This window comes from Triticum urartu, chromosome 1A (assembly GCF_056163025.1).
Source record: "Triticum urartu cultivar PI428250 chromosome 1A, HENAU_Tu73, whole genome shotgun sequence".
NCBI lineage: Eukaryota > Viridiplantae > Streptophyta > Magnoliopsida > Poales > Poaceae > Triticum > Triticum urartu.
In genome coordinates, this window is record NC_141873.1 from 259,199,749 (window position 1) to 259,215,418 (window position 15,670).

The 15,670-nt window shown below is 44.7% G+C and overlaps 1 protein-coding gene across 1 annotated transcript; it reads left to right on the top strand.

Moving 5' to 3' along the window:
* Nucleotides 1-9,726: 9,726 nt before the first annotated feature.
* EMB2444 (RNA-binding (RRM/RBD/RNP motifs) family protein) lies at nucleotides 9,727-15,030 on the top strand. Its single transcript, XM_048672914.2, has 9 exons — nucleotides 9,727-10,223; nucleotides 10,809-10,857; nucleotides 11,103-11,191; nucleotides 11,296-11,352; nucleotides 12,407-12,469; nucleotides 12,557-12,622; nucleotides 12,999-13,085; nucleotides 13,176-13,269; nucleotides 14,251-15,030. The coding sequence occupies exons 1-9, from the start codon at nucleotides 10,119-10,121 to the stop codon at nucleotides 14,745-14,747; spliced, it is 1,107 nt and encodes a 368-aa protein (XP_048528871.1). The 5' UTR covers nucleotides 9,727-10,118; the 3' UTR covers nucleotides 14,748-15,030.
* The last annotated feature ends 640 nt before the right edge of the window (nucleotides 15,031-15,670 follow it).

The following is a 15,670-nucleotide window of genomic DNA, read 5'->3' on the forward strand; positions in this document are numbered from 1 at the left end:
TTAGTTCTAGTTGACACAACATCATCTCCACCGCATAGCTCCCAAACACGAGTAGTTAGTAAGGCAGTTCCAGTGCCCAAAGCACCAGGACCACCACAGTAAACCCCAACTCCATCAGGTAGTACACCTATTCCTGTGGACAAGCACAACCAGTCATCCATAGTTTAGTGTCTATCACATTTGATGTTGTTTAATCATATGCGCGTATCTTCCAATCATGGAAATATTATACTAAAAATGAAGCAATAATCCAATTGCAGGTGTTCCTCCAGGAGTTCTTGTTCCTAAAGTCAAGTTTTGTGTGCTCAAAATTCCGACCGTTGGAAACGTGTTGGTTGGCGTTGGGTGGACCGCGTATCCTAAATGGTCATTCCCCTTCTGGAAAGGTTGCGGCTATAAATAGCTACCCCGCTCCAAATGTTGATCGTTGGCTGCTCCGCTTGAGATTATGAGAAGATTGTTCAAGCACCCCTCTCTGAGAGATTTGAGTTTAAGATCCACCAAGGGAAAATTAAGAGCCGAAACTTAGATTGTGATTGAGCATCAGAATAGATCTAAGTCGAGAGTTCTTGTGCCTATTACTCTTGAAAACTGCTAACTCTCTAGACGGTTATATGTCGGCTTGAGTGACGAAGAAGAGTAATCATGGTTCGTGAAGCAAGTTTGTTGAAGGTTTGGAGATTGCTGAGAAGAATCCACCATGAGTAAAATCAACTGAAGTCTGATCAGCTTCATGTCGAGGAGAATAGGACGGAGAGAGGTTTTCTCCCGTGTCGCCACATATGCAAGGAGGCCAATAAAACACATGAGCCATTATTGCCAATGCTGAAGGTGTGAATTGTTTTCCGAGCTCAGATAGGAGGGGCCCTAGGGTTTTTTCCGCGGAGTTGGCAATGGTCTTCACTCCCCATACGTGAATGCCCCTAGAGTTCAGTTGTATTTACCCACCTTTGCCACAACTTATCGGTTCAAGGGACTAGACGTGGCCATCTGGGCCAACCCGACCCGTTTTTAAAAGGGCCATGATGTGCCGACATGGGTGCCTCGCCTCGAGGTCCAAATACAGCACATTAGCTAAACGTGTTGGCCAGCCTACGTGCTATTCAGCCTTTTGGGTTGTTCATGAATGACAACAATCAAGGGGAAAAATAATAATAGAGGACGGTATTGCGCTGGCATGCGGGCCTCGCCTCGAAGCTCAGGCACAACCCAGGCGTGCCATGGGCTGGCACATCCCGTATAGGGCGCGTTGTCGCGCCCGTTTATCTCCAAAAATAATGATATAAAATTTGAAAATAAATGTGGAAAATAATGATGTAAAACTTCAAAGTAATTGATATCCATGGTATAATTTGAATTATAGTGCATCATTCTCATGGTGGGGCATATTTCTTTTACAAAAGCAAACTTCATGTTTGTGTTTATCTATTTCCAAGATATAAACCAATAAATTCAAATCTGATTCATGATAGCTCAAAAAAATCTCACGAATGCATTGACCTTATTATATTACAAGAAATAAGGATATGACAACATTGGCATAATTAGAACAAGTAGGAAATTACCACTTGGCATGAGTGGTAAGCTATATCAGAAACAAAGAACAAGTAGGAAATTGGATACATCATCTTGTACCCTATAAACTGGATATGCACCTTTTAAAATGTTTGATACATAATCTCATGAGACAACAAAATGCATTCTGTTATCTGTTTTACTTTTATGTTTTTAAATAATCAGCCAGTCATTCACATTCCCAATTCCCATGTGTGTGAAGAAGTGGGTTTATACAGACCTATACAGATCACTGTAACATGCTAGAATGGTATAACTTATAAGATCTGCACACCCACATTTGCATAGATAAAAAAGTATGTTAATCCTGAAACACTAAACTTGTACTATTGGATACACACACATCTGCATGGATAATATTTTTATGAAAGCACACAACAATTGGGCATAGCTAACTCCTCAACATAAGCACCATAACCCTATTTTTGAGATGGTAAAGCAAGCAAAAAAACTACCATGTCAAATGCTCTAATAGTAAGCAATGATTATTGTAAGAAACATAGGCAATAGAGTAAACATCAGCTTTGTGAACAAATACGCTTAGATAACTCTCATGAGGCATCGGACATTGTTTTGCCAACGACAGCAACTAAATAATCTTGAAGTACGTTGCTATATGATCTGACTAAAAAGCTCGACAAACATGGCCACCTATATAAAGTCAGGAAAAATGAAGTTACATACAATGATACAATATCTGAACATGATTTTGTAAAATGCGCTAGATAGTTGCTAATTACCAAATTTCACTCTGATTACCTCAATTTACCATGACTTTGTACTAAGCTTTGTAAGATGATAATTGACATGTGTAGGCAGGAATTAATTGCAAAAAAAATTGGAAAGAAAACAATCTTTAAATAACAGAGGGAAATGAAGGAGGAAAAATATAATGTCAGTCGTGGTGCATCACATGGTCCGCTATATAGCAGGGCACATAAACCCCTTGTACGTCCACCTATGCTCACACTATCTTGACGCAGCAGGTACACCTCCTTGGACGGTGGCGACTGGGCAACAGAGGCAACATCTTCCATGATAGATACAGCTTGAGGTTGGGATTGCGCGACTGGTCGCGGATCTGGATGGCTAGCACGCCTTTCTCTCGGCCCCCATGGTCTTCCTTGTTCCATCACGCAAGAAGGCTATGGTCAATCGAAAAAAACTATGGGGAACGAAATGGGAGCTCGATGGAGACATGAGAGGGAGAGAAAGGAAAACTAATATGTTAGGTAAATGGCACATCATATATGATGATTCGGGAGAGGAGACACACCATTACCGTCGCCAAAAGGAAAGGGGATGTACGTCTTTAATTGCAGGAAGAAACGACGTCGGCTCATGGCCTTCCTCCTGCCGCTGTTCCGCCTCCCGGACAGAGCGATAGAGAGAAGAAAACACAGTTTGAACGTAGGACCATTTAACAAGTTTCACGAATAGTTAACCCAATTAACGTGTGGGCTGCCAGATCGACCCACAAAGCAGCAGCCCAGATACATTTAGTCAGGCGTTTCTCGCGAGCTGACACAACGTATGAGGCATGTGCGAGTTTGCAAGATGGAAGATCGTGTGCGTGTGTGTCCATATATGCTATCCGAGTGGAATTTTCTCGAGGCAATGTTGTTCAAGCTAGGGTTCAGTAGGCAATGGGTTGACCTGGTGATGAAGTGTGTGTCCTCTATAAGATATCAAATAAAAATAAAATGCACCTTGATGAACCAGTTCATCCCAACCCGTGGTTTGCGCCAAGGTGACCCTCTGTCACCGTACTTGTTTGTCATTTGTGTCGAGGGACTGTCTACTCTGTTGCCTGATGCCGAGAGGAATGGTAGAATCAGCAGAATAAGAGTTTGTCCAGAAGCTCCTGTTGTGTCACACCTATTATTTGCTGATGACTCAGTTCTACTACTTAAGGCTAGGAAGGAGGAAGCACAAGCATTGCATGAGATTCTAGCTCTTTATGAAAACTGCTCGGGACAGAGTATTAATGCGGAGAAGTCGGCTCTCATGTTCAGCCCAGGTACGCCCTAGCAAGCGCGTGGGGTAGTAAAGGAAGCCTTATCAATCTCAAGTGAATCGTGGAATGAGAAATACCTAGGCTTGCCTATGTATGTTGGCTGGTCGAAGAAGAAAGCGTTTGCTTATGTGAAGGACAAAATCTGGGAGCGAATGCAAGGGTGGTTAGAACGGTTACTAGCCAAATCAGAGAAGGAAACTCTCGTCAAGGTGGTGGAGCAGGCGATCCCGACGTATGCCATGTCGTGTTTTTATCTAACAAAAGCCTTATGCGGGGAAATGAGTGCCCTAATCGCAAAGTATTGGTGGAGCCAACAAGACAAGCAAAGCTCCATCCATTGGTTGAGCTGGGACAAATTGACGAAGCCAAAGGGCATGGCGGCTTGGGATTCAGAGACATGTACAACTTCAACGTGGCCATGCTGTCTAGGCAGGTTTGGCGGCTCATACAAAATCCGGAGAGCTTGTGTGCACGCATTCTTAAGGCGAAGTATTTTCCTAGCTGCCACATTCTAGAGGCTGAACCAAGAGATGGCATCTCATATACCTGGAGGAGTATGCTACATGGTGCAGATCTGATTAAGCAGGGATATATCTGGCGCATTGGGGATGGCACACAAGTAAAGATATGGACGGACCCCTAGATTCTGAGAGCTTGGTCAAGGAGAGTGATTACTCCGCGAGGAGCATGCCTTCTAACCCAGGTCAGTGAGCTAGTCTGCCCAGTTACAGGAAGCTGGGATGAAGCCCTGGTTCGGGACATTTTCTGGCCAGATGATGCAAGGCACACACTCCAAATTCCGCTGAGGGAAGGGGTGGAGGACTTTACTGCCGGGCACTTTGATGGGAAAGGAGAACATTCAGTTAGGAATGCATACAAGCTTCATGTGCAGCTTGACAAAGAGCGAAGAGGCGACAGTGTAGGCAGCAGTACCATGGCAGCCGAGAACCCGAACCACTGCTTTGACCAATCATGGAAGCGAATCTGGTCGATGCCTTGCCCACAAAATATCAAGATGTTTGTGTGGCGCCTGAAACATAACTCCCTAGCGCTACGAACAAATCTGGAGCACCGGGGTGTCAAACTGGAAAGTACCAAGTGTCTTTTCTGTGGAAGAGTGGATGAGGACGGTGCTCATTTATTTGTCAAATGTAAAACAGTAAAGGAGGTGTGGAGATTGCTTGATCTGGAAGCTGTCCGGGTGCGTTGTGAGGAGGCCCAATCAATACATGAGGTGTTAGATTTGAGCGAGCAAAGGAGAATTGAGATACTAACTTTATGGTGGCAATGGTGGCATAATCGGAACAAGCTGAGGGAAGGTGAGCTTCTGGTAACAACGGACGAGATAGCAAGACGAACGAAAAGTTGTAGCCTTGAATATGCTGAAAGCTTCAGAAAGGAAGTGAAGGTCAGGAATGATACACGATGGGAAGTGCCACATGGGGATACGATTAAGTTCAATGTGGATGGAGCCTACACACCGGGTGGAGATCACACAGGGTGGGGCGTTGCTGCTCGCAGTAGCCAGGGCACCTACTGCATGCTGGTGCTGGGTGAGACAACACCATTTCTGATGCCTTTGGGGCTGAACTAAATGCAATAGAGCATGTCGTCGCCACTGCAGCTGACCTTGGTATGTTGCGTGTGAGGTTTGAAACAGATTCCCAACTGCTGGCGGAGGCCCTTAACTTTGCTCGAGCTGATTTGTCGCCGTATGCACCAATCATCGAGGATCTGAAACTTCAAATGAAGATGTGGTTCTCACGGAGTGAAGTCAAAGTGTGTCGCCGAGAAGCTAATTCTGTAGCTCATGAACTAGCTAAGATTGGGTATGTTGTTTAAATTATGAGAGTATGTACTGGGAGTCTGATGTACCGCTCACTGTGGCCGGTTGTGTTATGGGTGACTTTTTTTTTGCGAATAGTGTTATGGGTGACTTACCCAAGCACACGTAAGCAATAAAGCTATGTTCTCCTTAAAAGAATGCTATCCGACGGTTGGCGACGTCAAATCGCTGTGAGCAACCGTAACTAGCTATGTTTTACTGTTTTTTAGTAATTAGCTCAATTAGGGCCTCTTTGATTCGTAGGATTTTGAAAATGTAGGAATAGGAAAAGTGTAGGGTTGGAGTGGCATGCCCATTTGAATCCTTAGAATTAGCAGTGATTGTTTCATGTCACGGGAAAAACAAAGAAATTGTAGAAGGAGGTTGGAGTGGATGTTAAATTTCCTATGAAATATAGTACAAAAGATTCCATAGGAAAAATTCCTATGGGATCCAATCCTATGAATCAAAGAACCAACATAGGAAAAATCCTAAGGATTCAATCCTTCAGAAATCCTATAAAATTCCTTTGAATCAAAGAAGCCCTTAACGTGCGGGCTGCGGGCTGCCAGGTTGACCCACAGAGAAGCAGTCCAGATATGTTTAGTCGGGCGTTTCTCACGAGTTGACGCAAGGTACGAGGCCTGTGCGAGTTTGCTAGATGGAACGATCATGGACCAAGCCCTAGCGACTCCTACCTGGTCAGCAATCTTCCCAGATGAGATTGTTTCACATGAGGTCGCGGCATACTCAGATCACTCGGCCATCAGATTATCCTTAAATGATGATGCTCTTGCTGCACGGCCCAAAGCACCTCGAGTGTTCCGTTACGAGGCAATGTGGGAGACGCATCCAGATTTACCGGATGTTGTCACATGTTCATGGGCAAGACCAGCTCAAGGGAACTCACTGAAAAGCTACAGACCATGTCTGCTGATTTAAGGCGTTGGGAGGCGGATACATCCGACTCGGTGAGAAAGAAAATTAAAGAACTAAAATCTGAGCTGGATCGGCTTCGCAACAGGAATAATAGGATGGGGCCTGACCATCTAGAACTCAAGATTAATGAGAACCTGGTGGAACTGTACCACCATGAGGAGATCATGTGGAGACAGAGAGCATGAATTGAGTGGCTTTCTATGGGTGATAAAAACACATTCTTTTTTCACCAGAGAGCGAACAAGTGGAGGAGAAGAAACTTGATCAAGAGTCTAGCCGCGGCCAATGGCCTTACCATAGACGATCCCACACTAATGGAGGCCATGGTGACAGACTTCTATGCATCGCTCTTTCAGTCAGAAGGGGTGACCGATATGCATCAAGTTATCAATACAGTTCCAGTGAAGGTTAATGATGCTATGAATGCAATGCTTACAGCCGAATATGAGAGAGATGAAATAAAAAATGCTATCTTTCAGATGTTTCCCCAGAAAGCACCGGGGCCCGACGGATTTCTAGCCCAATTTTTCCAGCATAATTGGGATGTTTGTGGTGATGATGTGACAGATGCAGTCCTATGAATTATTGAGGGAGTGGAGAGCCCTGCCTCCATAAATGACACCGTTTTGGTCTTGATTCCAAAGGTATCCAACCCCTCATCCCTTTCATAATTTCGTCCAATAAGCCTATGTAATGTGCTACATAAGATTGCATCCAAGGTCGTGGTAAACCGTCTCAAGCAGATTTTGCCGGAGATAATTTTAGAAGAGCAATCAGCTTTTGTTCCGGGCCGTTTAATCACTGATAATAACATATCTGCCTATGAATGTTTGCACTTCATGAAAAGGAATAAGGCCAAAAAACATAGGTTTTGTGCTCTGAAACTGGACGTGATGAAGGCTTATGACCGTGTTGAGTGGACTTATCCGGAAGCAATTATGACAAAGATGGGTTTTAATCCACACTGGATTTCTGTAGTCATGAATATGGTGAGTACTGTAACTTTCTCAGTATTGTTCCCTGGAAAAAAGTTAGAGAGATTTCAACCTTCAAGAGGTATCCGACAGGGAGATCCTCTTTCACCCTATCTATTCTTGCTTGCAGCGGAGGGCCATTCGTGCCTCTTAAAAGCTAACGTCCAGTCATCTAATCTCTATGGACTAAGAGTGGCATATACTGCTCCGGCAATGAGTCGCCTTCTTTTTGCGGATGACAGCCTGTTGTTTTTTTAAAGCAAGTCATGAGGGGCGGAAGAACTGTCAAACCTATTGAATATTTATTGTAATGCTTCAGGCCAGAGAATTATTCGTGACAAGTCCTCGGTCTTCTTTAGTAAGGGATGCCTAGAAGCTCTAAGAGAGGAGGTAAAGATTTCCCTAGGGGTCACAAGCGAGGCACTTAATGATAGATATCTTCGTATGCCGTCTGATGTGGGTAAGTCAAAAATGGAACTTCTAAGTATTTGAAAGATAGAGTTTGGAAAAAGGTTCAAGGGTGGCTTGAAAAAATGCTGTCAGTAGGAGGCAAGGAAGTGTTGATTAAATCTGTTGTTCAAGCTATTCCAGTGTACTCAATGGCATGTTTTAAAATCCCTAGAGGCTTGTGTGAACATATTACCTCCATCATCCGTAAGTTCTGGTGGGAGAGTAAGGATGGAAGTCGCAAGGTCGCTTGGGTATCTTGGGACGTTATGTCTCAGCCAAAGCACATGAGGAGACTTGGTTTCCGTGATATGGGACTGTTTAATTTAGCACTTTTGGCGAGATAAACCTGGCGGGTGCTGCAGGAACCACTCTCGTTGAGCGTCAGAATTCTGAAGAGTGTTTATTTCCCTCAAACAAATATTCTGGAGGCCTCTTTGGGCAATCATCCATCACAAATATGGCGATCTTTACTCGAAGGGAGAGATGTGCTGGCCCAAGGACTTATGCGGAGGATTGGCAATGGAGCTACCACGGAGATCTAGCGTCACAATTGGTTATCACAAGAGACGACTATGAGGCGCATCACCTCACCACCGACCTCCGGGCCTATTTTGGTCATCGAGCTCATTGATGAGACATCAGCACGATGGAGGGAGGAGCTAGTCCGAAATACATTTCTTCCAATGGATGTTGTGACCATCCTCGGAATACTTTTGTGCACGCGCCAGGTCCCGGATTTTTGGTCATGGAGCAAGGAGAAGACAGGAATATTCACGGTCTGCTCTGCGTACAGAATGTTGGTCCACACAAAATTTTCGAGGGGCTATTGGTTGGAGGAAGCATCAGGTTCCTCAACGACCGAATGTACGGCAAAGGATTGGACAAATCTCTGGGGAACTCAAGTCCCGGCCAAACTCAAACTATTCCTATGGAGGCTAGCCCTTCATTCGCTGCCAACAAATGATGTCAGGGCCCGACGTAATATGGCTGATGATCAGAGATGTAGTTTGTGTGGCATAGAAGACTCTTGGAAGTATGCCATTTTAGAATGCTCAGCTTCGCGGTGTGTGTGGGCTCTGGCTGATCCAGAGATGGTCGAGAATATGATGCATACAAACGAGAATCATGCCCGAAATTGGCTTTTCTCACTGAAGGCATCGCTATTTCACGAGGAATTTGTTCAGCTGATAGTAACTCTATGTGCTATCTGGTTTGCACGGCGCAAGGCGATCCACGAGGCGGAATTCCAATTTCCAGTGACAACTCACATGTTTGTTAAAAAAATTCATCGAGGATCTGAACTTGATGGCGAAGCCCGACCGACACATTCAAGCAAATCAGACATCTACTCGCAATGCTCGTCAACCATGGGCTGCTCCACCCATGGGTCTTTCAAAGTTCAATACATATGCTGCTGTATCTTCACATAATGGCAAGGGTTCAGCTGCTGTTGTTTGTAGGGATGAGAGGGGCGTCTACTTGGGCGCATCGGCTTTGGTCTTTGCGATCACTGACCCACCAACACTTGAAACTTTGGCCTGCCGAGAGGTTATAGTCTTGGCACTAGACCTAAATGAACGACACATAATAATTGTTTCTGACTGTCAGACGGTTATCAAGGATATTTCTGATGGTACGGGAGGAAAAAATGAAGCCATAGTGAAGGAGATCATAGCCCGAAAGGGTGATTTTGGGACATGCTCGTTCTGTTTTAAAAGTAGGAGGAGTAATTTTGAGGCACATGCTTTAGCCAGGTTTTCTATTTCTTTGAATTTTGGTCGCCATGTGTGGTTTGGCATCCCGCATGACTCTGTAGTTATTTCATGAACATCATGAGATAATATATGGGGTTTTTACCTAATAAAAAAAATGTGCGCGTGTGTTCATATGTGCGATCCGATTATAGGGGTAGTAGATAGATATAGCCACGACAAAAGCCAATTCTATCGAGCAGCAATTCGCCGACCCAATTCGCCAGTACGCAGCTCTATCTCTCGCCAATTCAAAAAAGAAAAGAAAAGAAAAGAACCCCTCTATCTCTCGCCGCACATGGCGAACAGCTAACCCTAGCCGCCGCCACTGCACCGGCGCCTCCCCCGCCCCACTGACCGGCTTCCTAGGGCTTCCCTCCGCCCGTTTCTTCACCGCCGCGTTGGTCGCGACCCGGCCACCCTCGCCAGCGCTGGTCCCTGCACGGACGGCACGAACGCCGCCGCCCCGTTCAAGATACTGCACCAACTCCCCAGCTCGTCCTCGTCCTAGTGGAGACTCCACCCCCGCGGCTCCGCTTTCTTAGCACTCTCGCCGTCGCAGCCCGTCGCGCCGCCGGGAGCCAGGCATGACGACGCGTATCGCGCCCGGCGTGGGCGCGAACCTCCTCGGGCAGCACTCGGCGGAGCGCAACCAGGACGCCACCACCTACGTCGGCAACCTCGACCCGCAGGTTGGTGTTCCCCCGCCCCTACTCCCCCCTCCTACCCATCCCTGTAGAAGTGTAGATCCCCACCTTGCTCTGACAGCGGGATCCGTGTATCCTGTCGGCGACGCCGTCCAATTTTTGCTTGACGAATATGGATTTGTCTTGCGCGGTCAAATTGGCTAGTCCCTGCTGCTAAATACATGGCCTACCACTGTTTCAAGTGCAGCAACGCTGTCGCGTGCATTGGTCGCTAATCATTCGTGATAGAAGTGTCGTTGGTGTAATGTTTAGATGGACAGGAGTCGACTGTTTAGATGTGCATCAATCACATTGCTATTTGATAGTTTGTAACTGGGATTATTTTTCCTTTCTTCAGTAGGAAATAATAACCATGGAGTTCTGTATGTGCTTTCTTTTTTTGAGGGAGTATGTGCTTATGGATGATTGTAAGTTGCAACAACTCAATCCTGTCGCTTCCATTGAGAAATTATAAATCCACTTAAGGAACCTATGCCTTCTTGTATATTGCAGAACCGCATAGTTCTCCCGTTGATATCATTATTATTTCCAGACATCCATGCTGATAGCCCTCCCTGTATCATTTTACAGGTTTCTGAGGAATTACTGTGGGAGTTGTTTGTCCAAGCAGGCCCTGTTGGTAAGTAGCATGTCCACAATGGGACACTTTTCCTGCCCTATAATGTACAGGTTGATTCTTGTTGTGAACTATCTTCCAGCATCTTGCTCTAATCGATTTATATGTTTGGTGCTGAACTGCGGATGGTCTGTCCTGGCAGTCCATTTTCACTTATATCGTGAAATAGAAATTTCATCTCAAATACCATGTGAATAAATTAATGAGTTTGATGGTTAATAAATAATGTTCCCTTCTTTTGTTTGTAGTTAATGTCTATGTCCCGAAAGACAGAGTTACAAATCTACACCAGGGCTATGGGTTTGTAGAATTTAGGAGTGAGGAAGATGCAGATTATGTAAGTCTATTTGTACTGGCGTGATAGCAATTTATTTACCTTCATTTATCTCATCTAGATGTAAACTGTTTTTTTTTTTTGAATTTTTGCTTTGCTTTTTGCAGGCTATTAAGATTTTGAACATGCTCAAATTGTACGGAAAGCCAATAAGAGTAAACAAGGTAATCACTTCTCTTGACCCTCCCAGCCTTCCTCAGTACTTCTGCAGCAGTTATGTAATATATAGTAACTGGACGAACACTGAGATCCCTTACTTTTGAACTTTATGATAGTTGGTAGTTTAATCTCGCGTGCTTAGAGATGATACTTCAAAGGGTTCTTATCATTTATGCTACTAGTTGTATCCAACTATTCAGTTTTGCCACTAGGAGTTTCAACTGGTCAAAAAGGCAATCGCACCATTAGGCGCATGCTAAAAAATACCACTAGACACCATTACTGTCAGCTAAAAGCCCGTTTACCATGTTATATGACCAAAATACCCATGGACCAACATGTCAGCTCTCCTTCTATCTCAATGCGATAAAGTGTGGGTCCCACTCGATCCCCAACGACGTTCTTATTTTCCTCTAAAAACTATTCGCTGACAAGTGGGGTCCACATTTATCATTGTGAGATAGTGAGATAGAGAGAGCTGACATGTGTGTCCAGGGTTATTTTGGTCATATAACATGGTCAACGGGTTTGACCCGACAGTAATGGTATCTAATGGCATTTTTGAGCAAACATCTAGCGGGGCGATGGCATTTTTTAGGTGTCTAATGGGAATTTTGAGCAAGCATCTCACGGAACGATGGCATTTTTCAGTAGTTGTAACTTCTAATGGAAAAACTGAGTAGTGGGACACAACTAGTGGCATAAATGATAAAAACCCTACTTCAAAACATCGACAAACTGATACCAAATTCTTGATTGGGGGATTGGATCCGTTGAGTAAAATAAATGTCTTCAAATGTTGATATTACTCTTTCCCTCTGATGTTACTGTTACTGTTTGAACAACTTAATTAACGTGGATGATCATCATGTGGTAAACCGTCTGATCGACAGAGTTCAGTACTTTGAATTCTCATTTTCTATTTTTACAAACCTATTGCTTCCTGGTAACTTAAAATTTCTTTATTGTATGTAGTCCACATGAATTTGTTTAATGATACACCATACAGTTAGGATTTTAATCACGGTGACCTAACATGACTATGCCATCTTTTTCCAGGCTTCCCAAGACAAGAAGAGCTTGGATGTGGGTGCGAATCTTTTTATTGGCAATCTTGATCCGGTAGAAACCTAAAGCCCATTTTCTCTTATTACTTTATATTCATATTAATATATGTAGCTAATAGTTTTGTGTTTGCTTTGTCAACAGGAAGTCGATGAGAAGCTTCTCTATGATACCTTCAGTGCATTTGGTGTGATTGTGACCAACCCTAAGGTGACAATTATATAAACTTTCTGCATTTGGCTATGTACTTGCTAGCTAATTATCTCACGTCACAATGGGAACTGATTTCATCAGCATTAGCCTCTTATTACAATCTCCAGAATCAAAGAAGAGCAATCGTTATGCTTAAATTAACCTAATATTATTGCATTTGCTTGTTTGGTAGTCTTCCTTGCTTCAGTGTAACACTTATCTGGTAGCATCTTCTTGATTTAAAATTACCCTACATGCTCCCCGCACTGTTCCTTTAATTATGCCATGATAGAGATTGAATGAGTTAAATATTCTATTCCCTTTACCCTTTGCATATTTGACGCAAATGCATGTTGGTGTCATGACTGTCATATTTTGAACTTCCTTTTTCAAGATAATGCGGGACCCTGAAACTGGAAATTCTCGAGGTTTTGGCTTTGTGAGCTATGATTCCTTTGAATCATCTGATCAAGCTATAGAGGTAATGTCATTCACGCAATACTGCTCTATATTTTGGCTTATTGTGATTCTGCCATATGTTTCAACTGTTACCTTTGCTGTAATTTCCCAGGCCATGAACAACCAGCATTTATGTAATCGGCCAATCACTGTCTCATATGCTTACAAGAAAGACACGAAAGGAGAGCGCCATGGCACACCAGCAGGTATTGTATTTCAAAATATCGGTTGAGCTAGTTGTTTGGTTTCTTGTACAATAACATGGATCAGCTATTGCTTATGTTGAAAGAATATTGAAGTTGGTTGTCTAATCTTTATTAGGTTGTAACATTCTGGACATCGACTCTATAGATTGCTATACTTCTCCAAATCCCCGCATTAAAAAAAAACCTGTTGTCTAATCTTGATTAGGTTGTTCCATTCTGGACATGGACTTCGATTGCTATACTTCTCCAAATCCCCGCATTAAAAAAAAACTGGACCAACAGGGACTTAACATATGTGGCGTCTTTATTAAGAGAAACAACCCAGATACACACCCTCCGGAGCTCAAGGCTCGAACGTGGGTGGCAGGCTGAGCATGCTGTCGGCTGTGTGCCACTGGCTAACTGGTTGACGCCCAGTTCCCTACATCCCAACATTTTTGCTTTGACATTTTAGGTTCTTTTTAGTGCACAGGTTTTCCACAGGAATCATACAGGTTTCCTATGGAAATTTTTCCTGTGATGTCTGTACGGTTTCCTTAGGGAAGGGAAGGTTTCTTATGTTTAATAGGGTAAACACAGCATCCACCAAGACCAAAGGAAAAGCCCGTTCCTATGTTTTGGAAGCCTGTAGGTTTTAAGGTTGCGCTCCACCTGATTCCTATGCCTTTTTCTGTTCCTTTGTTTTGCGCTCCCATGTACCGAACGGGCCTTAGGGTTTCAACTTTATTCAAAGTGATTTCCTTTCAAGTATTTCATCATTTAGTAAACATGATGGGTCTTGATCTGATTTGTTGAAATTTTCCTGGAGGCATTTTTACTACCATATCACATGTTGTCACTGCTCTTGCCACCATTGCTGCCTATATATGCTGTAGACGGCTGTCTTGATCTGAAGATCTTATTATTACTACTTTTTCTTAACTTGTGATGACTTTCTTCCTTCAATCATAGTTTATTAACTCTGTTGTTATATGTTGGCAGAGAGGTTGCTTGCAGCGAACAACCCAGGATCTCAGAAGCATAGGCCACACACAATGTTTGCAACTGCTCCGCCAACCCAAGGGCTTCAAAACGGTGGTGTTGGTGCACCTGTGCCACGGCCTTTTGCCAATGGGAATGTCCCAGGACAGATGCAACATGTCAGACCGCCGCCGCCACCTGTTGGTCAATACCCTCCCATGCAGATGCATGGACAGCCTGCCTGGCCTGGTCCTCCACAGAATATGCAACAAGTACCACCTCCGATGCAACAGCAGCTTCAATACAGGCTTCCAGGGATGCCCCCGCCGCCGCAAAACATGATGCCCCCACCGCAAAACATGATGCCGCCACCTCATCACATGGCCAGGCCGCCGCCGCCACCTCCCAATATGCAAGCTCCACCTATGTGGAGGCCACCCCCACCCCCACAACAAGGTGGTGGAATGCCGCCACCTCCAATGTCCATGCCACCTCCTCCACCGCCACCTTCTGGTTAAAAATATAAATGGGTGTCTTCCATTGGGTTAATTTGGCGCGCAGCAGTTGTAGACCAAGGGTGTTAAAAGTCTTTCATATACTGTCATGTAACTTGCAGCACTAGGAGAATATCAGAATTGAGAGAATTAGCGGACGGTGATACAAAATGCGTGACTTTTGTGATTGCATGTGCGGTACCTGCCTTGTGTGGGTGCTGCTGCTGTGTGCTCTGCTTAGGACAATTATGGACCGTGATCTGTGCTATCTCTTACATTGTTATTACTGGCAGAATCGTGTTTTAAACAGGCCTCTGGTGATTGACAGTTGTCGCGCAACTTTCAGCTGTTTTCATGAAACAAGATGCACCATGCTGTTCTAATTTTTCTATCAAGTCATTGCAAGTTCGGTTGAAAAACATGTTTTGCTGTGGGGGGGGGGGGGGGGGGGGTGTTTGCTAGCATCCCCTGCTCTGAAATTTTGTTTTAGTTTTATGATAGTCTCTTTGGATGCAGTCCAGTGAGCTTTCCCTTATAAGCCGGTCTTGTATTTTCTTCTTGGGCGATGCTAGGCGCTGGCGCACCGGTCGAAAGTTTCGGCCGGTCCTGCCCCAGCCCTTGGATGCGAGCCCGTGTGGCCACTGCATGCAGCAAAAAAAAATGATTCATCCTGGGCTTCTTTTACCTCGGATTAGATCTGCAACTCCTGCTTGGTGCCCTCGTCGCCGTGCCTCCAGTCCCCTCTGGTGGCCGGCCTCGTCGCCGGCCGCCGTCCTTGTTGCTGCCAGGTCGCCGTCCTTGCCCTCGATTGCCGATCTCCGTCCTTGTTGCCGCCCGGTTGCCGTCCTTGCCGCTCCCGGTCGTTGGTCGCCGTCCTCGTTGCCACCGTTGTTCGCCCGGCTCCCCTGATTGAAGCTTTTTTGTCATTACCGCTTGAAGCTTTTTCT

What these genes read in the sequence shown, in the direction of transcription:
- EMB2444 (XM_048672914.2), top strand. Translation starts at nt 10,119, where the DNA reads ATGACGACGCGTATCGCGCCCGGCGTGGGCGCGAACCTCCTCGGGCAG. An exon ending in AGCCAATAAGAGTAAACAAG is followed by an intron (nt 11,353 to 12,406) that starts GTAATCACTTCT and finishes ATCTTTTTCCAG; the next exon opens with GCTTCCCAAGACAAGAAGAG. An exon ending in CATCTGATCAAGCTATAGAG is followed by an intron (nt 13,086 to 13,175) that starts GTAATGTCATTC and finishes GTAATTTCCCAG; the next exon opens with GCCATGAACAACCAGCATTT.